This window comes from Neoarius graeffei, chromosome 11 (genome assembly GCF_027579695.1).
Source record: "Neoarius graeffei isolate fNeoGra1 chromosome 11, fNeoGra1.pri, whole genome shotgun sequence".
NCBI classification, from domain to species: domain Eukaryota; kingdom Metazoa; phylum Chordata; class Actinopteri; order Siluriformes; family Ariidae; genus Neoarius; species Neoarius graeffei.
This window is the reverse complement of record NC_083579.1, coordinates 7,979,428-8,003,702: the sequence shown is the minus strand read 5'-3', so window position 1 is coordinate 8,003,702 and position 24,275 is coordinate 7,979,428. Positions and strand designations below refer to the sequence as shown.

The following is a 24,275-nucleotide window of genomic DNA, read 5'->3' as shown; positions in this document are numbered from 1 at the left end:
GCTGCAAATGTGTGGTTTTTGGTGCAATATCTCCATAGGTGTATAGAGGCCCATTTCCAGCAACTCTCACTCCAGTGTTCTAATGGTACAATGTGTTTGCTCATTGCCTCAGAAGGCTAATGGATGATTAGAAAACCCTTGTACAATCATGTTAGCACAGCTGAAAACAGTTGAGCTCTTTAGAGAAGCTATAAAACTGACCTTCCTTTGAGCAGATTGAGTTTCTGGAGCATCACATTTGTGGGGTCGATTAAACGCTCAAAATGGCCAGAAAAATGTCTTGACTATATTTTCTATTCATTTTACAACTTATGGTGGTAAATAAAAGTGTGACTTTTCATGGAAAACACAAAACTGTCTGGGTGACCCCAAACTTTTGAACGGTAGTGTACGTTTAGTGTAGTCCATACCTGATACACGAGCGACAGTATTTTATTAATTTGGTGTTTGTTACTGAATTGAAGCAGGAAGGAGTCAAAGAAACATCAATAGGAGGTGATATGTAACCTAACAAGTCTGCAGCCAAGTCACTGGATTTATCTGAGGTAAACAGACAAGATAAAATCACAAATGATTGACCGGGGTTTGAGGAATTTCTGTTAATTTTGTTAATATAAAACACTAAAATCAAGAAGTGGAGAGAGGGAAGAAAAGAAAACAAGCTGGTCCTGTTGTGTCGCTTTCTGATTTATACAAACCAACACAATTTCTTTACAAAACTGATTTTATTTAACATCTTATCCAAAAAACACAAATATACAGTGTTTAACACACATTTGGAATTTCCTTGGAAAAAGGCGTGTGCAATATCTATCTATCTGTCCATGTTAGTGCTATTGAGGCACTTCAGTAGAGCGTGTCCTCAGGACGGATCAGCGTTAGGGGGCAGGTGCAGGCCGAGGCTGTGCAACAGGTTTGAAGCAGGTCCGGCGAGACCGGCCTGAGAGGACAGGGACTCGAGCAAATTGGTGACCAGGTTTACATCGATGTCTAATGGCTGGAGGTCGTCTTCTGTCTGCACCGATGTTCCTGCTGCGTCTGCGGTGATATCGCCGCCCTGCTGGACAGCAGATAAATAAGTGTGAATTTGCTGAAAGGTTGAAAATGGATATCGAACAAGTTACAAACAACTCCTTTACAAATTTGTTTTATTTTTTATTGACTTTCAATTCCCATTTGTTTCATGGAAGGTTCACAACATTAAATGTATTTATAAATGGACAAAAAGTGTCAAATTACAACCCCGATTCCAAAAAAGTTGGGACAAAGTACAAATTGTAAATAAAAACGGAATGCAATAATTTACAAATCTCAAAAACTGATATTGTATTCACAATAGAACATAGACAACATATCAAATGTCGAAAGTGAGACATTTTGAAATTTCATGCCAAATATTGGCTCATTTGAAATTTCATGACAGCAACACATCTCAAAAAAGTTGGGACAGGGGCAATAAGAGGCTGGAAAAGTTAAAGGTACAAAAAAGGAACAGCTGGAGGACCAAATTGCAACTCATTAGGTCAATTGGCAATAGGTCATTAACATGACTGGGTATAAAAAGAGCATCTTGGAGTGGCAGCGGCTCTCAGAAGTAAAGATGGGAAGAGGATCACCAATCCCCCTAATTCTGCGCCGACAAATAGTGGAGCAATATCAGAAAGGAGTTCGACAGTGTAAAATTGCAAAGAGTTTGAACATATCATCATCTACAGTGCATAATATCATCAAAAGATTCAGAGAATCTGGAAGAATCTCTGTGCGTAAGGGTCAAGGCCGGAAAACCATACTGGGTGCCCGTGATCTTCGGGCCCTTAGACGGCACTGCGTCACACACAGGCATGCTTCTGTATTGGAAATCACAAAATGGGCTCAGGAATATTTCCAGAGAACATTATCTGTGAACACAATTCACCGTGCCATCTGCCGTTGCCAGCTAAAACTCTATAGTTCAAAGAAGCAGCCGTATCTAAACATGATCCAGAAGCGCAGACGTCTTCTCTGGGCCAAGGCTCATTTAAAATGGACTGTGGCAAAGTGGGAAACTGTTCTGTGGTCAGACGAATCAAAATTTGAAGTTCTTTATGGAAATCAGGGACGCCGTGTCATTCGGACTAAAGAGGAGAAGGACGACCCAAGTTGTTATCAGCGCTCAGTTCAGAAGCCTGCATCTCTGATGGTATGGGGTTGCATTAGTGTGTGTGGCATGGGCAGCTTACACATCTGGAAAGACACCATCAATGCTGAAAGGTATATCCAGGTTCTAGAGCAACATATGCTCCCATCCAGACGACGTCTCTTTCAGGGAAGACCTTGCATTTTCCAACATGACAATGCCAAACCACATACTGCATCAATTACAGCATCATGGCTGCGTAGAAGAAGGGTCCGGGTACTGAACTGGCCAGCCTGCAGTCCAGATCTTTCACCCATAGAAAACATTTAGCGCATCATAAAACGGAAGATACGACAAAAAAGACCTAAGACAGTTGAGCAACTAGAATCCTACATTAGACAAGAATGGGTTAACATTCCTATCCCTAAACTTGAGCAACTTGTCTCCTCAGTCCCCAGACGTTTACAGACTGTTGTAAAGAGAAAAGGGGATGTCTCACAGTGGGAAACATGGCCTTGTCCCAACTTTTTTGAGATGTGTTGTCATGAAATTTAAAATAAAAATAAAAAAACTCTAATTTCTCTTTCAATGATACATTTTCTCAGTTTAAACATTTGATATGTCATCTATATTCTATTCTGAATAAAATATGGAATTTTGAAACGTCCACATCATTGCATTCTGTTTTTATTTACAATTTGTACTTTGTCCCAACTTTTTTGGAATCGGGGTTGTAAAAAGTGGAATCAGTGGCAAATTCTCGCTGTCCGTTTCTGTCTGCCGCTCTGTATTTTACTGTCTCCCAGTCTCGATCAAGTAAATATCATTTATAGAAAGCATGTTCAATGCCCTTTAAATCAAAGTTATTGTGTTGTGAGGAAAACAAATTAACTTGGGAAGAGGTGATTGATTTAGTTAATGTGTTTAATGTTGCTGAATCTGTTTTAAAAAAAAAAATAAAAAAGCAGTTAGTGCTCACTTTGCTTTTGTACGTGAAACTCTGTCCAACGTTCGTGGTTTGAAGCTCCTGGTCCATCTCGTCCATGTATCTCCTCATATCGTCCAACGTCTCTGGTCCTGTCTGTTCTTCACATCCTTCATCATCATCATCATCATCATCATCAAAATCATCAGAGTCCAGCTGCTCATCTTGACCACCTGACACCAATTTAAATAAATAAATAAAACACACACTATTTTAATGGAACAAATGTCACCACTCGACGAGACTCAGCGAGAAATCATTTTGTTACTTTATTACAGTTACATCAAGCACTTTACATAAAATTTTGTAAACATGAACTCACCAAGCAGTCTGTCCAGAGCACCAGTCACTGTATCAGGGTCAAAACTGAACGGCTCTGACAAACACGACCTGAAACCCAAAAAGAGTGCAGGTCCTTTCACACCACACCGTCAAAAATCACATGATACTGTCTGATGGAAACGTGATGTGCGTGAGATGCTAAACTGGTAGCTGTCGAGCAACCACAACAAGAATGTGTCATGGGGGCGTTGTGGCTCAGGTGGATAAGGCGCCATACCATAAATCCGGGGACCCAGGTTCGATTCCGGCCCGAAGTCATTTCCCGATCCCTCCCCGTCTCTCTCTCCCGCTCATTTCCTGTCTCTACACTGTCCTATCCAATAAAGGTGAAAAAAGCCCAAAAAATATCTTAAAAAAAAAAAATGTGTCACAACATTTAAATCATTAAATTTTGATTTAATTCAATCAGAAATTAAATGTAAAGTGTGACATTATAATAAAAGTTGTATTTATTAGAATAAATCAGAGGGCGGCACGGTGGTGTAGTGGTTAGCGCTGTCGCCTCACAGCAAGAAGGTCCGGGTTCGAGCCCCGTGGCCGGCGAGGGCCTTTCTGTGCAGCGTTTGCATGTTCTCCCCGTGTCCGTGTGGGTTTCCTCCGGGTGCTCCGGTTTCCCCCACAGTCCAAAGACATGCAGGTTAGGTTAACTGGTAACTCTAAATTGAGCGTAGATGTGAATGTGAATGGTTGTCTGTGTCTATGTGTCAGCCCTGTGATGACCTGGCGACTTGTCCAGGGTGTACCCCGCCTTTCACCCGTAGTCAGCTGGGATAGACTCCAGCTTGCCTGCGACCCTGTAGAACAGGATAAAGCGGCTAGAGATAATGAGATGAGAATAAATCATATTGGGAGGGTGAATATATATATATATATATATATATATATATATATATATATATATATATATATATATATATATGAATGACGATTATGCTGATTAAAAAAAAAAAAAAAAAAAAAAAAAAGACACCTATTAGCAATAACATAAAATTAAAAAAAATGTGGCCCTCCTTTTAACAAATATAAAAATTTCATATTTTGTAGTATTTCTATTCCTATTTTAATATATCCTGCCGTTTGAGAAAATCACAATTAAAATCCGTTTAAAATTATTAGCTGTTCAATTTTATCCAAACTCAAATTATTGGCAAATACTTAAACAAATTAAAAAATTTTAATGAAGTAAATTTCACATTTTTTTTTATGCAAGTGAAACAATACCAAAAACTATTTTTAAATGAACATGTGAAAATTATTTAACAAAAACCTTTTTAAAAATATTTTTATATGCACTGCAGGCTGCTTCCCCCCAGAAAAGATTGCACTCTGCCCTAATTCAAAAGGTAAATATAAATCCATTTCCTCTCAGATTTAATGAACGATGAGGATACCGTGGGAATTCTGCTCCTTCGTGTGAGGACATGGCGTTTATAAAGTCCTTCATCCCCCGAGTCACGGCCACTAGAGTGTATCCGGCCTCTTCCTCCTGCTGCTTCTCCTCATCCTCGCCGCTTCCTGCTCTGCACGTGACTCCTCGATCCTTACTTGACCTCTGACCCCCTCTTTCCTCTAACAACCTCTCTAGCTCATCTGGGGTGATGTTTAACCAGTCGTCACCTGTAGGGGCAGCAGAGAGACAAGTATAATAAACTAGTTACTAAATTTAAAAAAAAAAAAAAAAGTGGCAGATATTTTATTTTTTTCTATATTTAATACACCGACAGGCTCAACTCCAGAGGCACTGTGATCTGATGCAACTGACAAAAATACAGAAGGAGATACGCATGAAGACCAAAAGAGGAACGTACTGTCCTCTGGTGGAAGGTGAGCTTCTTGTGCCCTCAGGTCCTCCAGACTGTAGGGGGCGCTTTCTAAGACCTGTAACACCACCTCACCTGGACCATGCGCGCAACTACCACAAGAAATAATAAAAACAGGAAAAAAGGTCAGAAATTCTTTTAAAAAAATAAAAACCTATAAGTAATTAAAATAAAGAATTGACGGAAAATAATAGAGATCTTGCAGTCACGTGACCGGAAAGTACACAACTGCCATCTTGTCGGTCAAAAACACCGCTGAATACTGCTGTACTCGTGTGCAGAATGAATCAATTTCAACCGACGGACTACACGGCTCATTTTTCTAATGAACAGATAACTAGATATATGTCTAAAATAAACGATCTACAGATTTGTGACCCTTATGGCTTTCCGGACGGAGTTTTCACGACCGGATTTTGAACTGCCAGCGGAATACCCAGACGTGTATAATTACCTCATCAACTTTCCCTCGCTGTTCAGTGGTGAAGCACTGCGTGCTTATAAATCTCTGGACAGTTATCTCTCCAGAAATTCAGGATTTGTCAGCGACTCAGATGTGGCATCTTGTAAACAAGAATCCTCATTGGATGGGTAAGTCACCTAAGTATTGAGTATAGCACTGACCAGCCGATTATAGAATAGAATAAGGTAATTCCAGCTTGTCCGTCTTGTTTACATGGATCTGGCGTTGGAGAGGTAGAGGCTTGGCAGTGGAGATTTGAGTAGCTGTTTTCTGAGCTTAGTCAACAGGCCGGCTCTGCAGCCTCGCTTTTGCTTCCGCTCCCGGCGCTGCCTCCTTCGCTTTGCTTCCGATAACAATCCACGGAGACCCCGCTGGTCTCGCTATCTCGTCCGGAATGTTTTTTTTTTTTCTCGTCCGGAATGTTGTGCATGCGATGGAAATCGCTACAAACCGTCATTTTCTGCTGGAAACCAATGTCCAGTAAGTCCATACGGTTGTAGTGGATATTGAAGTCCGGTACAGACGAACAACACGCGAAAATACACACAAAAAACATAAACGTGCACAGGTAGGGAGAGCTTGTAGCCGCAGCCGTTGTAGTAGAATTGTATATAGTAGGGTTTTCCAGAAGAAAAGGTAGAAGTAAAAGCAGAAGTAGAACCAGAAGTAGAAGGCAGAAATATGGCGTTTGACCGACAAGATGGCGTCTGTCACAATCTGGATCGGCTGTGACGTCACATGCAAGTGCTCCATATACATTTAATTTGGAATAAACGTGTAGAATTAGTCATAAAATGTCCAAGGATGACAAATTTATAAAAAAAAAAAAAAAATCCCCTCCATATTCTGTATTTTTTTTTCCTACAAAATGGTGGTTCTTAGATTTACAACTATAACAATTACACTCAAGCAGTGAATATATATTATTATTTCTAGCTCTACTCACATGCAGCCTTCATACCTTGGTAACCATGGTTACCCATTTACAGCATGGCTCACTTGTTAATGGAAGCGCTGCTGAAACCGGTGCATGGATCATGGATTTGTTCAATACTGGTGGAAAAACAAACACCAAATGAAGTGCAGTGAATGAAATCAAGTCACATGACCACTCACCTCGGTGCGCTGCAGAGCGACTGCTTAAAGAAACTCTCAGCTGTCCTCATGAGCTCCCGGTAGCGCACCGAGCCCTCGAGTTCCCCCTGCACACACACGTCAGTGATTACTGTGTGATAAAACGGAAATCCAGATTCACTTGTTTCTCGTCTCATTTCACCTTAAAGTAATGGTTCCTCTTCAGGCTGTCCAGGAAACCTCTCCAGAGCGGATGAGCGTTCACGGGAGCCTCAGGGTTGGTCGCTGCGCGCCCGCTTTTACTGCACAGGATCTCAAAACCGTGTGCCTACAATCCAAAACAATCACATCGACTCATCCACTATGAATTCCTTGGTATAGCCAGGTTATTAATTATCAATCACTAATTCTTCACCAAGTGAAGTGCAGTGAGCGAGCGAGCATTAAATGTTATTCATGAAAAAAACAAAACACCAGTCCACCACAGGCTGGTGTGATGTGGCCCGCAGTGACCAGGGTTGCAACAGAAACGCCTCAAGTTGATCGTTTTCCAATAACGGTTGTGCTTTATTCCTCTTACTCTACATCTGTTCGTAATGTGACCCTGAGGCTCTTACCAGTTTCATGCCGAGTTCGTGGGCTTTGTACTGAGGGTGTGATGGAGGCGGCAGAGCAAATCCACTCCTCCTGTCAGGAACAAAAGTCTGCTGCTGCAGCTGAGCGTAAAGACAACGAGTGAACGTCACCTGAGAGAGAGACAGAGAGAGAGTCCCATTCTTGCCTGATATACAGTTTCAGTTGATCAACAATTCAGGGTCTCACATCTTTGTTGTATTTTGCGCTTCATAATGCGCCAAATGTTTTAAATGGGAGACAGGTCTGGACTGCAGGCAGGCCAGTTTAGCACCTGGACTCTTTTACTGCGAAGCCACGCAGTTTTAACATGTGCAGAAAGCGGTTTGAGATTGTCTTGCTGAAAGAAGGAAGGGCTTCCCTGAAAAAGATTGTGTCTGGATGGCAGCATATTGCTCGGAAACGTGTATCTATCATTCAGCATTAATGATGCCTTCCCAGATGTACAAGCTACCCATGTCATGTGCACTAATGCACCCTCATACCATCACAGATGCTGCTTTTGAACTGTGCACTGATAAGCCGGATGGTCCCTCTCCTCTTTAGCCTGGAGGACGTGGTGTCCATGATTTCTAAAAAGAATTTCTACTTTTGATTCGTCAGACCTCGGGACAATTTTCCACTTCGCCTCAGTCCATCGTAAAAGAGCTCGGGCCCAGAGAAGGTGGCGGTGTTTCTGGATATTGTTTATATCTGGTTTTAACTTGCATTTGTGGATGCAGTAATGAAGTTTTTTCACAGACGATGGTTTTCTGAAGTGTTCCTGAGCCCATACAGTGATTTCCACTACAGACACGTGTCTGCTTTTAATGCAGTGTCTCCTGAGGGCCTGAAGATCACAGGCATCCAGTGTCAGTTTTCAGCCTTGTCTCTTGCATATCGAGATTTCTCCAGATTCTCTGAATCTTTTAATGATATTATGGACCATAGATGATGTGATGCACAAATTCTTTGCAGTTTTACATTGAGGAACGTTATTCTTAAAATTGTTGCACTGTTTGCCCAAGCAGTCTTTCACACAGCGGTGAACCCCTCCCCTTCTTTACTTCTGAGAGACTCCGCCTCTCTGGAATGCTCTTTATACCCAATCATATTACCGACCTGTTGCCAATTAACCAAATTATTTTTAAAAAATAATAATTTAAAACCACATTACACAACTTTCAGTCTTTTGTTGTCCCTGTCCCAACTTTTCTGAAACATGTTGCTGACAAACTCAAACTGAGCATATATTTTTTCAAAATAAATAAAATTTCAGTTTCAGCATTTGATATATTGTCTTTGTACTATTTTCAACGAAATCTTCACATTCTGAATTTTGTTTCACATGGTATACCAACTTTTTTGGAATTGGAGATGTGTTTAAAAAAAAAAACCTTCGACAGACCATCAAGTACATATTTTATGCGCATAAATCTAACTGTTTAAATATTACTCATTATTTAAATTTGTAGAACATTATGGCTATTTATTAGAGCTATACAGCTTGAATGACTTTGATTGGACAACTCCGACTAGCCGACTTTGATGATTTTGAATGACTGGCTGGTTTTGATTGGTCAGCTCTGATTAGGTCATTATCTAGCATAAATAAAACAGCGATTAAACCCAGCTTGAAAACGTATAAAATTAACTCGCGTTAATTTCCTCATAGCAACTACGAAAGTAAAAATAAATATTTGCTCTACCAGTGTGAGGACTCTGGATTCAGGGGGAAAATTCTGGAAAGTTCTGCAGGCCTGAAGGTCAATCGGGTCACGCAGGTAAAACGCGGAAACGGCTGGAGCCACGAGGTCAGGTCGCCGTGACAACACTGCAGCAACACCTGCAGGTACGTAACAATGTGCATGATGGAGGCTGGCCTGGATTTTACCTGGGTACCTGCAACACACACTTTCATAACTCAAATTCATCCACAGTAATATGTGGAATTACAGTACAGCATCTAAAATTGTTACGTCTCTTTTTTTTTTTTTTTTTAAACAAACGCCCACACGATGCTTCACTCTCTACCTCTTCTCCAATAAACAGTGGTGTTGCCCCTCCCGCCACTCCTCCTGATTCTCACCCCTGCAGTCGATGCTCTATTGCAGCTCGGATGCGCCGATCAGCCATGCAGCGCTCGCCGTGTGTGTGCAGCACCTCCAGAGCCTCTCGTACTGACGGCACCGAGTCCCGAGGCCATCCTGCGTCTCCAGCACGGACGCGATCGGGTAAAATGTGCAGCTCTCCATGGTACAGGAACACCTGCCAGAATCAATCAGCAAGAAGAACGGCATGAACAAGCACGAAAATGCGTAGTAGTACATTGCCAATTATGATAGGGCCCTGCTTCTATACTGTATAAGGAATAAAAACACAGTGTCAATCAACAACGATTATTTTCCTGTAACAGCACGACACGAGGAGTTTTATTCTTCTTATACCACAGCAAATTACAAGTCCTTATCATCTCTGACCCTGTTTTCGCTGCTGTCGGGGTCGAGCCACTTGGGCAGGTACTCAGCTGCCTCGATCAGGAGGAACTGTCCATCGTTGTCCTGGATGCTGGCAGCCAGCTCGCTGAACTTGCGTGTGATGCATTTGAGCAGATAAACGATGAACCATTCGTCTTCGACGTTGTCGCCGAATTCCGTGCTGCCGCTCAGGTGAGCCGGGACGCCCCCTGTAGACCAAAGACACAAAATACAAGCCTAAACATTGCATTGAAAAATATCCTGACCCACAAGTCTGCTATTGATATGGACAGATTTTGAAAAAAAAAATTATATAACCAAAAAGCCTTTATTTGTCACACGTACACTCAAGCACACCGTGAAATTTAACCCATCTGAAGCAGTGAAAACACACTCAACAGTGGGCAGCTATACTACAGCATCAATCAGACAAAGTCAATATTTGGTGTGTACGGAAGAGCGATAGTGCCACTAAGAAATACATATACACACACACATATATATATATATATATATATATATATATATATATATATATATATATATATATATATATATATATATTTTTTTTTTTTAATTTCTGAGAAAGAAACTCAGAATTTGAGATTAAAGTCAAACATTTCGAGAAAAAAAGTCAAAAGTTGAGAAAAAAGTCAAAAATTTCAAAAAAAAAAAAAAAAAGTCAAAATTTTCGAGAAAATAGTCACAAATTTAGGCTACCAGGAAGTACCAGGTCATCCAGAGCTGACGGAGACTTAGTCTGTGTGGCAGCGGGGGCGTGGTCAAGCGCTGGTCTGTGACAGGAGGGCGGAGTCAGGGAAGGTAAGTGGCAGAATCACTACACCTGTCGTCAATTAACCTGTGTTTGTGTGTGTCTTCCCAGTGACCACACCCTACTTAAAGAGGGAGAGCAGAGAAGCTCATCCCCGAACCAGACGCCAGTTGTGTGTGTCTGTGTTAGTCACTGGATGTTTCACTGAAAAGTGTGGCAATAAAAGCCGTGTTTGCGAACCTGATCTCTGTCCTGCCGTCCTCTGTGCTCCACGGCTTTTATTGCCACACTTTTCAGTGAAACATCCAGTGACTAACACAGACACACACACACAACCGGCGTCTGGTTCGGGGATGAGCTCCTCTGCTCTCCCTCTAAGTAGGGCGCGGTCACTGGGAAGACACACACAAACACGTTAATTGACATCAGGTGTAGTGATTCTGCCACTTACCTTCCCTGACTCCGCCCTCCTGTCAGAGACCAGCACTTGACCACGCCCCCGCTGCCACAGTCTGCTACTACTGCAGGGGTGTCAAACCTGATCCATAAAGGGCCGTGTGGCTGCAGATTTTCATTCTAGCCATGCAGCAGCACCCTGATTTGGCTTATTCAATCAACTGACACACCCACCCTTTAATCAAGGGTGGGTGTGGCTGCAAGTATTTGACTGTGTGAAGACAGTTCAGTTGATTGAATGAGCCAAGTCAGGTGTGCTGCTGCATGGCTGGAATGAAAACCTGCAGCCACAAGGCCCTTTATGGATCAGGTTTGACACCCCTGTACTACTGTGTTTAGTGCTGCTGAAATGGACGACTTAATCAAATGTTATTTCGGGATTGGGTTTTGCTTGTTATGTAGTGGTTCTGTGTTAGTCTCTAGCAAACAGAAAGCCGCTGCCTAGAAGTATTTGAATCTACGTGAATCACATCACCAACCGACTTCCTGTACCCCGGTTGTCACAACTCTGAATTCCATGGCTCTGGTCTCAGCCATTCATGTCCACCGGCCGCGAGTGAGCGTCACTTCCGTATGGAAGCCCGCCTTCTACAGATTTCTGACTTTTTTTTTTCTAAAAAATTTCGACTTTTTCTCAAATTTCGACTTTTTTTTCTCGAAAATTTCGACTTTTTCTCAGAAGTTTCCAAATAAAATATAAAACCCTGGCCCTATTGCTCTGCCGTAGGTGTGAGACAAACTTTTGCTTTAAAAAAAAAAAAATCTCAGGTCCAGTGTGATAAAGAAATGAGCTGTAGGTTTTACTGAACATCTTACAGAACCAGCTACAGTTCTTCTGGACACTTTGATTATAAAACTCGCTTCTTAATTTTGCACCAAAACCCAGCAGCCTTCATTATGGATTCTTTTTTAATCTGAAAAGTGCTTTCTTGTTGATAGGCTGATCAGATACAAACATTTTTTCCTGTAACATTAAATTCTTCTTCTCAATAATACATAAATCATAAAAAAAGAAATCTAGAATAAAAAAGTGTGCATTTTATATATAAATATAATATATAAAATATTTATATATAAATAAAATGTAAAATATAATATAAATAAAAATATTATATATGAGTGATTCCACGCTTATGGGTACTGAAATGGGGACATGAACTTATTCACCTAAAACCATTTCTTTTTTTACCATCAGGTCACAAAACATGTAATCTTTAATGAATGATATGTTAAAAGATAACTTTAATTTTCTGAGATGTAATAAAAACATATTTATATGCCAAAGTCAAGCCTATGAGTTCCAAAATGATGTCTGTTCCATTACTTCTGTTACGATTGTCCATCTCGCGTCTGTTACAAATTAATTACAATCTAGCTATATACCATGTGAATCTTATTGAAAGAATGTGTATGTTTATTCTACTACACATGTTTATTAATTATATTTGCTAAAACATCACCTTCCTATGTTTCAAAAAGTAATTCTACATTGTTAAAATTGAGAATCTATATGTCCACAACACTTCTGTTACGTTCTGACTTTGGCATATACCGTAAAATACCAAATAATAGCCCGGGCGATTATTTGTCTCAATCACGTAAGAGACCCGGCGCGTATTAGAGACTAGGCGGCTATTTGGAACAGGCGATTAATTCCTTCTTCACAAATACCTTCCCCAAAATCTACCTCAAAACGGGGAAAAAATCATTCTCAGATGGGCCTACTTTTAACCAGTATAACTTACAGTTTGTTTAGAGTTAGATTACAGATAGCACGGCGCCGACTTCGGGGAATTTTGAAGACGCAGAATGCATCTTCGCATGGCACAGTCGGGGTGGATAAAGGATAAATCACACACCTTTTCCTGTTAATGACTAGTTAAGCGCATGCTTTACAAAATAATCAAGAAACCACACCATTGTCTGTGCGCAGCACTGTGATTTAATTACTCTGCAAAGTTATGGTCACTTGCTATCACCCTCACCCATGCAGCCTCCACCCTTTGCGCTTCGCGATGTCTGTCAATCTGAAATTGCATGGAGGGCGCGACGTTGAAGCAACATAATTAGGGTGCGAAGTGTCAAACCAAAGGGTTTTTTCTTATGCTGAAAAATAAGGCTATGTTCACACTGCAGGCTGAAGTGACTCAAATCCGATCTTTTCGCCCATATGTGACCTGTATCCGATCTTTTATTGACAATATGAACGACACAGATCCGATTTTTTCAAATCCGACCCAGGCCGTTTGGATATGTGGTGCTAATTCCGATTCCTATCCGCTCTTTTCATATGCGACTTCAGTCTGAACCGCCAGGTCGCATTCATCCGACTTACACGTCATCAACAAGCCACAAACGTCACTATTCTGCGCTGAAGTAGGCGGCGGGTCTCTCAAAAAAAGTTACAACAACATGGCGCATAATCACGGGCGCAGATAGAGGGGGGGACGAGTCATATTTAAATTCACCTCGTTCGGTCCCCCCTACTTATAGGGAGGAAAAAACGTCTATGCTGTCTTTCTTTGCATAAGGCAAACCTCACGGAAAAATCAAAAGACTAATTACCATTCGGTTTATTGAGGTGCACAGCAGTGTATACATATAGTTGCAACAACTCACATAAAACAAAACAAAGACTGATATTCGGTTGGTTGAGCTGCGCAGACTGCACAGGTTGCGAGCTCGAGCTTGGTTGCTATGGTTACTAACAACAAGTTTGACAGGCATATTGGGGTTGGTTTGCTGGCAGCTTTGTCCCCCCCCCAGTTCAAAAAACGTATCTGCGCCCCTGCGCATGACATCAATGCGAGGGACGCTTCGGGCTGTGAAGGTTCTGAATCTTCTCAATGGAAGGACGCAGAGGTTAGGGAGCTGATTTCCATTTGGGGGGATACAGCTATTCAAGCTAGATTGGATGAGTCATACCGCAACCGGGCGGTTTTACTTCCGTAAACACTGGCCATGCTCACTGCGTGTGACGTCGTCGTATCCTGCAGTGCGCATGCGGAACACTTTTAGGTCGCTTTTCGTTCATACTGAGGATCACATGCAAGTCGCATATATTTGTTAATGTGAACGACCTCACAAAAAAATCGGATTTCACAAAAAAATCGGAATTGAGCATTAAGCCTTGCAGTGTGAACGTAGCGTAAGTGACCTGCAGTGGCTACATACTGTCATCTTGCATCACGTTTCTCTCCAAGACGTCTCCCTATTTGGCCGATATGAGCCTATTCCCCGAGTGAGTTAATACGGTGGCTCGACCCCGTAGAAAACTTAAAGTTCGGATGAAAGTTAGTTGAATAGGTTACTGACTTGTAGGCCTACATGTTGCCTGCCTGACGCGTGCTTCTGCCCAACTTGCACGACAGATTACTTGTTGAAAAGGCCCCTTGGATTAAATTGGCCGCGAGCAGACTGAAATGCATGTTAGAACGCTCTCACCTTTTTTGTAAAGCGTCTTCCAGATCCGAATGGGTAAGGGCAAGTGAAATGGTATAAGGTCTTTAATAAAACTCAGTGTGTGCTTTGATGCATGCATTCGGCAATTTAGGTCGTTTAACAGAAGCAGCAGTCCAACCTTGGAAACCCGCAGTCCTCAATGTCACCACACACGCTGGCTTTCGTTGGGTATACCCAAAGGGGTGGCTAAGACATCTGTCAAAAGTTACGGAGTTGCATTCCTCAAGAAATATTACGGTAGACCAAGATTATAACATTGAAATGGCATGTTTATTATCACGTAACAAAATGTTGTAAACAGTATTATAGAAATAATTTCTTTCATTCATTCATTCATTCATATTGTTTCGGTAGAAAACTATGCAATGCAAAATCGTTTGAAAACCAGAAAAGTGCTGGGCCTCAAGATTCGAGATAGAACGTTCGGACGCTTTTTTTTTTTTTTAGACCCCGGCGAGTATTCGGAACCGGCCTTTATTTGTCACAACACACGCGTACACCCGGCCGTTAAAGGGAACTCGGCTATTATTTGGTATTTTACGGTAAATATGTTTTTATTACATCTCAGAAAATTAAAGTTATCTTTTAACATATCATTCATTAAAGATTACATGTTTTGTGACCTGATGGTAAAAAAAAAAAAAGAAATGGTTTTAGGTGAATTTTTAAAAATAAGTTCATGTCCCCATTTCAGTACCCATAAGCGTGGAATCACTCATATACATGTATAAAAAAGAAAGATGCTCGGTAATGGAGGTTTGTGTGCTTGATGTATTAGCCTAGCACGTAGGCCTGAATGACATCCTCGCTTTTGCGTGCTCTCTCTCCCCGCCTTCTACGCACGCTCGGCCCGATAACAATTCACGGAGACCCCGGTGCTCTTGCCATATCCTCCGGAATGTTATTACTCTGTTAAAAGTATTATGTGACCGGTTGTCCAAAGTCAGTTAAGTCCTTTGATGAGAAACTGATGTTTAAATGTTATTTATTTAAATATATTTTGTCTTTGTGTGTGTAAACTGGAGCTGCAGGAAGATCAACTCACCTTTCTCCGGATGAAAGCTGAGATTAAACGGCTGCTTCTGCCAAATGTAGCCCACTAACAGAGCAGCGACCTCGGCCAGGACATCCTCCAGGAGCCGCTGCTTCTCCTGAGCATCCAGAAGATCCGGATGGAGCACAAAGAGCCGGTACTGAACAGCATCCTCCAGCACAGCGGGTCTCTTCAGGAACTCCATGTGTTCATCTTAAACCTGGAGCCTTAGAGACTACTGTACTGTTTTTAATCAACAGCATCATTTCTTCTTCTGAGGTTGCCATCCAGATTATTGGTGCATTACTGCCACCTTCTGCTCAGTAGGTAGATTCCCCCAATCTACAGTTTATCCTCCACCCAAAAGTGTCAGCCATCCTGTCACATTATTCCCAGTCATTCATCTATCCATCCATCCATTATCTCTAGCCGCTTTATCCTGTTCTACAGGGTCGCAGGCGAACTGGAGCCTATCCCAGCTGACGACGGGCGAAAGGCGGGGTACACCCTGGACAAGTCGCCAGGTCATCACAGGGCTGACACATAGACACAGACAACCATTCACACTCACATTCACACCTACGGTCAATTTAGAGTCACCAGTTAACCTAACCTGCATGTCTTTGGACTGTGGGGGAAACCGGAGCACCCGGAGGAAACCCACGTGGACACGGGGAGAACATGCAAACTCCACACAGAAAGGCCCTTGTCGGCCACTGGGCTCGAACCCAGGACCTTCTTGCTGTGAGGCGACAGTGCTAACCATTACACCACCCTGCGGCCCGTCATTCATCATATAGTGTAAAAAAGCAAAAACAAAACTGTATCCCTTTATTTGTCACATGTACACAAGCACAGGTTCCTAAGGTTGGTGTAGCCGGGGTGGTAGTGGGGATGAGCTCCCGCTATTTAAAAAATGCTCCTATAGGCATGCGTCTCGAATATCCTCTGTCAACCAAAGCCCAGCTGGCCTCTGTCAACCAAAGCAACTCGCAGTTGCTGGCGGCACACCATATTTGAAGGTCTCAAAAGGGGTGCTTTACCAACTGTCAGAGGAAAGAGCAGAGAAGGCAATCCCAGGTCCCCAACCTGCACTCCAAGTTCACCCGTAACTTGTGCGGAAAGGACTGTCATGTAAGGATTGGACGACTGAGTCATTCCAAACGCTGCTCTCCACAGGACTGACTTTTTACCGTGGCGCTACCATTATCTTACGAGATAGAAGGATGCCTACTACACAAGCACAGTGAAATTCCTCCTCTGCATTTAACCCATCTGAAGCAGTGAACACACACGCATAGTCAGAGCAGTGGGCAGCTATGCTACAGCGCCCAGGGGTTAGTTAGGGGTTAGGCACCTTGCTCATGATACACTTTTTTGGATTTGATATCGATGTCTCCCTTTCTCCTCTCTATCCTACTTTTCTTGCTACATTAGATTAATTAATTCCCCCCCCCCCCGGACTGCACATTTAACTGAGGCTAATTTCCATTTCTACCTTTCCTCTTTACCAACTCACCCACTCCTTTCACCCCTGGGACTCATAAATTTTTACCTGACCCCTGATTTATCATTCCTGTGACTACCTGAAGGACTTTGTACAATTTACGGTGTCTTCTGTTGGCTGTTTGACCTGAAACTTGCAAGGACAGGAGCTGAATCTGAACAATTCAAAACAATCTCCACTGTGTAAACCCTTAATTTATTCGATGTTCTTCTGTTTATTCCAGTTCCTTTATCTGGTCTTATATTAATTTGTGGGCAGCACGGCGGTGTAGTGGTTAGCGCTGTCGCCTCACAGCAAGAAGGTCCGGGTTCGAGCCCCGTGGCCGGCGAGGGCTTTCTGTGCAGAGTTTGCATGTTCTCCCCGTGTCCGCGTGGGTTTCCTCCGGGTGCTCCGGTTTCACCCACAGTCCAAAGACATGCAGGTTAGATTAACTGGTGACTCTAAATTGACCGTAGGTGTGAATGTGAGTGTGAATGGTTGTCTGTGTCTATGTGTCAGCCCTGTGATGACCTGGCGACTTGTCCAGGGTGTACCCCGCCTTTCGCCCGTAGTCAGCTGGGATAGGCTCCAGCTCGCCTGCGACCCTGTAGAACAGGATAAAGCGGCTACAGATAATGAGATGAGATATTAATTTGTCAAACCCCAAACCCTGTCCTAGGTTCCTGAGCACCATCTGTGTAAAATCACTACACTGTGTCTACATCTATGTATTTTTGTCATCATTTCTTAATAACACTTTTTCAATAAAGTACAAATGTGCTCCTACAAATCATCCTATTAAATACAGGGAAGAACAAACACATTATCAAAGACAATAATCCGATAAAAATTGAGTATAAACAACTTACAATACAAAATTGGAAATAAAGTATGAAGGAAGTGCTTGTAGTTAAAGATGCCCATGGATAGAAAGAAAAAAGGAAGTTAACAGGCAAGAAAAATAATGATAAAAACATTTTTTAAAAACATACATACAAGGAGAAACACAGTTTTATCTATTTTCTAGTTCAGTGGGAAAATTTTTAAAATCTCATACAATCTTTCTGCTTTTGCTCCTTTTACAAAATTTAAGGCTCTTAAGTATAATTTAAATTCACTCAAGAAAAAAAAACACACATTTGGGGATGATTTTAGGATTTTATTCTTGTGTATAAAAACGTAGGCAGGCATTTTTGTTTTGTATTCAGCATTTCTATAAAAGCGGAAACACGTGCATGTGTGTTGTTTTTTTTTTATTAAAGAAGAATTTGAAATACAGCATATCGAAGAGGAAAAAACTACATATCAAAGTAAACAAAAACAAGCAAAACAAAAAGGGGCAATAAACAGTGACAGATAAAGGAGCAGTGTCATTTCATAAAAGTAACAGAATTTCTGTCTTTGTGGATTTTACACGCCAACTTAAATTTGACTTTTTGGAGAGACAGGAAAAATAATTTAAAGTCATTAACAAAACATGAAAAGGAAGGCTTATTGTTTCTCCATTTACAACAGTGAATATGATATTTACCCATAAGTATGACAATGTTTACCAATTCAGAAATAGAAGAGGGGTGGCACGGTGGTGTAGTGGTCAGCGCTGTCGCCTCACAGCAAGAAGGTCCTGGGTTCGAGCCCCGTGGCCAGCGAGGGCCTTTCTGTGCGGAGTTTACATGTTCTCCCCGTGTCCGCGTGGGTTTCCTCCGGGTGCTCCGGTTTCCCCCACAGTCCAAAGACATGCAGGTTAGGTTAACTGGTGACTCTAAATTGACCGTAGGTGTGAATGTGAATGGTTGTCTGTGTCTATGTGTCAGGCCTGTGATGACCTGGCGACTTGTCCAGGGTGTACCCCGCCTTTCGCCCGTAGTCAGCTGGGATAGGCTCCAGCTTGCCTGCGACCCTGTAGAATTTCCTAGATGCAGGGCATAAATAAAACATATGTTCTGAGGTCTCTTCAGCGTCATTACAGAATCCACAAGGCTCTACTTCAAATCCAAATCTTCTTTTAAGGAAATCAGCAACTGGATAAATTTTATTTATTATTTTAAAGTGAGTTTCTTTGACCTTACACTACCGTTCAAAAGTTTGGGGTCACCCAGACAATTTTGTGTTTTCCATGAAAAGTCACACTTTTATTTACCACCATAAGTTGTAAAATGAATAGAAAATATAGTCGAGACATTTTTCTGGCCATTTTGAGCATTTAATCGACCCCACAAATGTGACGCTCCAGAAACTCAATCTGCTCAAAGGAAGGTCAGTTTTATAGCTTCTCTAAAGAGCTCAACTGTTTTCAGCTGTGCTAACATGATTGTACAAGGGTTTTCTAATCATCCATTAGCCTTCTGAGGCAATGAGCAAACACATTGTACCATTAGAACACTGGAGTGAGAGTTGCTGGAAATGGGCCTCTATACACCTATGGAGATATTGCACCAAAAACCAGACATTTGCAGCTAGAATAGTCATTTACCACATTAGCAATGTATAGAGTGGATTTCTGATTAGTTTAAAGTGATCTTCATTGAAAAGAACAGTGCTTTTCTTTCAAAAATAAGGACATTTCAAAGTGACCCCAAACTTTTGAACGGTAGTGTAGGTGAAATAGGCCATTTCACAAATTTTGTATGAGCCTTTTCCAAAACTGACAAGGTCACTTCATCACTCATTCTGAACAAGGCTCTGTTGAAGTTACAGAACAACTCTACTTTAAAGGCTGTACTGACAAATCTGTTATCACACTTCTTATTGTTTATGTGGGTTTCATCTATGATTAACTGGGGTAAAAGAGAGCTAACATTAGAATTCTTCCTGACATTTTGTATCAATCTAATCAAAAGCAGGGGGATAGCCTTGCAGATTTTATTATATTCATGTGGAGCGCATTTTAATTTGTAATTATTTGAAAAGACACTATAATCCAAAAATTCACCATCCCCATCCATCATCTCATCTCATTGTCTGTAGCCGCTTTATCCTGTTCTACAGGGTCGCAGGCAAGCTGGAGCCTATCCCAGCTGACTACGGGCGAAAGGCGGGGTACACCCTGGACAAGTCGCCAGGTCATCACAGGGCTGACACATAGACACAGACAACCATTCACACTCACATTCACACCTACGCTCAATTTAGAGTCACCAGTTAACCTAACCTGCATGTCTTTGGACTGTGGGGGAAACCGGTGCACCCGGAGGAAACCCACGCGGACACGGGGAGAACATGCAAACTCCGCACAGAAGGGCCCTCGCCGGCCACGGGGCTCCAACCCGGACCTTCTTGCTGTGAGGCGACAGCGCTAACCACTACACCACCGTGCCCCCCCCCATCCATTATATCAGTAACAAACCAAATGTCTCTCTCATACCAATCCTTCTTAAAAAGTGACTTTCTATTGATGTTAATAACTCTGTTACTCCATAAGGTTGCACTGTGAGGTGAAAAATTATGGGTAAATATCATCTTCCAAAAGTAAAGAATCTGTTTATGAAATATTGAAAGTTTCAAAGGAATCGTATTGATATCAAAATCACATTTTAAAAGAAAATCAAATCCTCCAACTTTATTGAACAGTGATCTAGGTATGTGGAACCACATAGAATCAGACTGGGCCAAAAATGTTTTAATCCACTTAATCTTCAAAGTCCCAACCATTGTTTCAAAATCTGGAGCTCTGATACCACCTTCTTTATACTCTTTAACCAGCTGTGATCTTTTAATGTAGTGTGTTTTATTCTTCCACAGAAACTGAAAAATAATAGAGTTGGCTTTTTTGATATTCTCATCTCATCTCATCATCTCTAGCTGCTTTATCCTTCTACAGGGTCGCAGGCAAGCTGGAGCCTATCCCAGCTGACTACGGGCGAAAGGCGGGGTACACCCTGGACAAGTCGCCAGGTCATCACAGGGCTGACACATAGACACAGACAACCATTCACACTCACATTCACACCTACGCTCAATTTAGAGTCACCAGTTAACCTAACCTGCATGTCTTTGGACTGTGGGGGAAACCGGAGCACCCGGAGGAAACCCACGCGGACATGGGGAGAACATGCAAACTCCGCACAGAAAGGCCCTCGCCGGCCACGGGGCTCGAACCCGGACCCTCTTGCTGTGAGGCAACAGCGCTAACCACTACACCACCGTGCCGCCCCTTTTTTGATATTGTTCGTAGAAATGTAAAGTGAATGACAAGGGTAGATTAAATTCGATATGCCATCTGCTTTAGAAAGAATCACTCTGTCAAAAATGGTTAGGTCTCTGGATAACCAACGGCTAAGTTTTTTTTTTTTTTCCCATATCTGATATCCGGATAGAGATATTGGTGTCCTCTCTTCTGAGTATGTTTTTGGACGTTGTTACTCCAAGGTATTTAACTTCAGATTCAACTCTAATTGAAGCAATAGATGATTCTGTGCAAGTATGTATAGGAAGCAATTCGCACTTTTTAATATTAAGGATTAAACCTGATGCATTAGAAAAAATATTAATTATATTTAAAGCTTTTTCTACCATACATTTATCTTTGAGGAAGATGGATATACTAGTGCATCTCAAAAAATTAGAATACCATGAAAAAGTTCCTTTTTTCATAATTTAATTCAAAAAGGTAAACTTTCATATATTCTATATTCATGACATGTAAAGTGAAATATTTAAAGCCTTTTTTGTTTTAATTTTGATGATTATGACTTATAGCTCATGAAAATCAGAAATCCAGTATCTCAAATTATTAGAATATTCCCTAAGATCAATCAAAAAAAGGATTTACAATACAGAAATGTCCAACTTCTGAAAAGTATATTCATTTATACACTCAATACTTGGTTGGGGTTCCTTTACCATGAATTACTGTATCAATGCGGTGTGGCATGGAGGTGATCAGTCTGTGGCACTGCTGAGGTGTTATTGAAGCCCAGGTTGCTTTGATAGTGGCCTTCAGCGTATCTGTATTTTTGGGTCGGGTGTTTCATCTTCCTCTTGACAATACCCCATAGATTCTCTATGGGGTTCAGGTCAGGCAAGTTGGCTGGCCAATCAAACACAGTAATATCATGGTCAGCAAACAATTTGGTAGTAGTTTTGGCACTGTGGGTAGGTGCTAAGTCCTGCTGGAAAAGGAAATCAGCATCTCCAAAAAGCTCGTCAGCAGATGGAAGCATGAAGTGCTCTAAAATCTCCTGGTAGATGGCTGTGTTGACTTTGGACTTGATAAAATACAGTGGACCAACACCAGCAGATGACATGGCACCCCAAATCATCACAGACTGTGGAAACTTCACACTGGGCTTCAAACACCTTGGATTCTGTGCCTCTCCACTCTTCCTCCAGACTCTAGAACCGTGATTTCCAAATTAAATGCAAAATGTACTTTCATCTGAAAAGAGGACTTTGGACCACTGAGCAACAGTCAATTTCTTTCTCTCCTTAGCCCAGATAAGACACTTCTGACATTGTCTCTGGCTCAGGAGTAGCATGATATTAGGAATGCGAAAGTTGTATCCCCTTTCTTGAAGATGTCTGTTCGTGATGGGTCTTGATACACTGACACCAGCTTCAGTCCACTCCTTGTGAAGCTCTCCCAAGTTCTTGAATCAACTTTTCTTGACAATCCTCTCAAGACTGCGGCCATCCCTATTGCTTGTGCACCTTTTCCAGCCACCCTTTTCAGCAATGACCTTTTGTGGCTTACCCTCCTTGTGGAGGGCATCAGTGATCATCTTCTGAACAACAGTCAAGTCAGCAGTCTTCCCCATGATTGTGGTTGTGTGTACTGAACTAGACCGAGAGATACACTGTGTTCATACTGTTTTACTCAAACTCGAAATGAAATATTCTAATATTTTGAGATGGGGTTTTTTATGTTCTTGTACTGTATGCCATACTGATTAAAATTAAAATAGAAAAATGCTTGAAACATTTTAGTTTATGTGTAATGAGTCTATAATATATAACATTTTCACTTTCTTAAATAACTGATGGAAAATATTGAACTTTTTCACAATATTCTAATTTTTTGAGATGCACTAGTATCATCAGCGAATTGACTAATTTTGAATTCTTTTTCAAAAATCGTAATACCAAGTAAATCCTGACTATTATTAATAAAGCAGTGCTAATAGTTGAGTGGTCAAAATAAACAACTTTGGAGAGATAGGGCACCCTTGTCGAATGCCCCGCAACACCTTAAAACTAGGGGTCATTCCTGGATTCAGGGCAACAGAACTATATATATATATATATATATATATATATATATATATATATATATATATATATATATATATATATATCAGTATAGAACATCTGCACTATATTGCAGAAGCCTTCTCCAAAACCTAGAAAATGTAGTGCTTTCAACAGGAAGGAATGTTCAACTGTATCAAAAGCCTTGTAAAAGTCAAGGAATAGTATAAGACCATCAGTGAAGATAAAGTCTCTGTAGTCCAACATATCTAGTATTAGTCTCGTGTGATTATGAATATTCCTACCTTTTATAAAGGCTGATTGGGATTCATCAATTATAGTCATTAAGCCCTCATTTAGTCGATTTGTATAAACATGTACCAACAGCTTGTAATCATTACATAGGAGTGTTATTGGTCGCCAATTGTCTAAAAGGAGTGAGTCTTTATTATGAGACCATATTTCATAGTAGCAGACAAGTTTTTATTTGATATACATTCTTTAAAGGCTTTGTACAGTATAGTAATATTCTGATTTCGCTCCAAAAGAACAAATAAAACTCAGTAGTTAGCCCAACAACTCCTGGTGACTTCCCTTTTGGCCATGCTAGTTATTGCCCTATCCAATTCTTCGATTTTAAGATCATTTTCCATATTGCTTTTAAAGTCATCGTCCATCTGTTTTTTAAATTTACCAATTTTCTCAAAGAATAAAGAGCAACCTGTCTCTGAGAACTGAGAGTTATATAAGTTGCTATAGAACTTAATTATTTCCTCATCAATAACCATTTGATTATCGCTCACTTTACCATTTATATTCAATTTATTAATTTTCTTTTTGGCTTGTCTTTGTTTTTCAAGACTAAAAATGTAGGATGAGTTCTTTTCTCCTTCTTCAATCCAACGAGCTCTTGACCGTACAAAAGCACCCTCGGCTTTTTCCAGGTAAAGGGTATCGAGTTCAGCCTGAAGATTGTTCAATTTAGTTTTTT

The 24,275-nt window shown here is 41.2% G+C and overlaps 1 protein-coding gene across 2 annotated transcripts; it reads right to left on the bottom strand.

Moving 5' to 3' along the window:
• Positions 1-706: 706 nt before the first annotated feature.
• ecd (ecdysoneless homolog (Drosophila)) lies at positions 707-15,890 on the bottom strand. Of its 2 annotated transcripts, none has more exons than XM_060933361.1 (12): positions 15,625-15,890; positions 9,893-10,098; positions 9,502-9,680; positions 9,122-9,314; positions 7,418-7,546; positions 7,003-7,128; positions 6,843-6,928; positions 5,252-5,355; positions 4,835-5,060; positions 3,424-3,491; positions 3,096-3,274; positions 707-1,060 (listed from the first exon to the last, which is right to left on the bottom strand). In XM_060933361.1, the coding sequence occupies exons 1-12, from the start codon at positions 15,815-15,817 to the stop codon at positions 863-865; spliced, it is 1,887 nt and encodes a 628-aa protein (XP_060789344.1). In that variant the 5' UTR covers positions 15,818-15,890; the 3' UTR covers positions 707-862. The 2 variants fall into 2 exon arrangements, with proteins under 2 accessions (XP_060789344.1, XP_060789345.1); XM_060933362.1 differs by having other exon boundaries at positions 707-1,057.
• Positions 15,891-24,275: the final 8,385 nt, after the last annotated feature.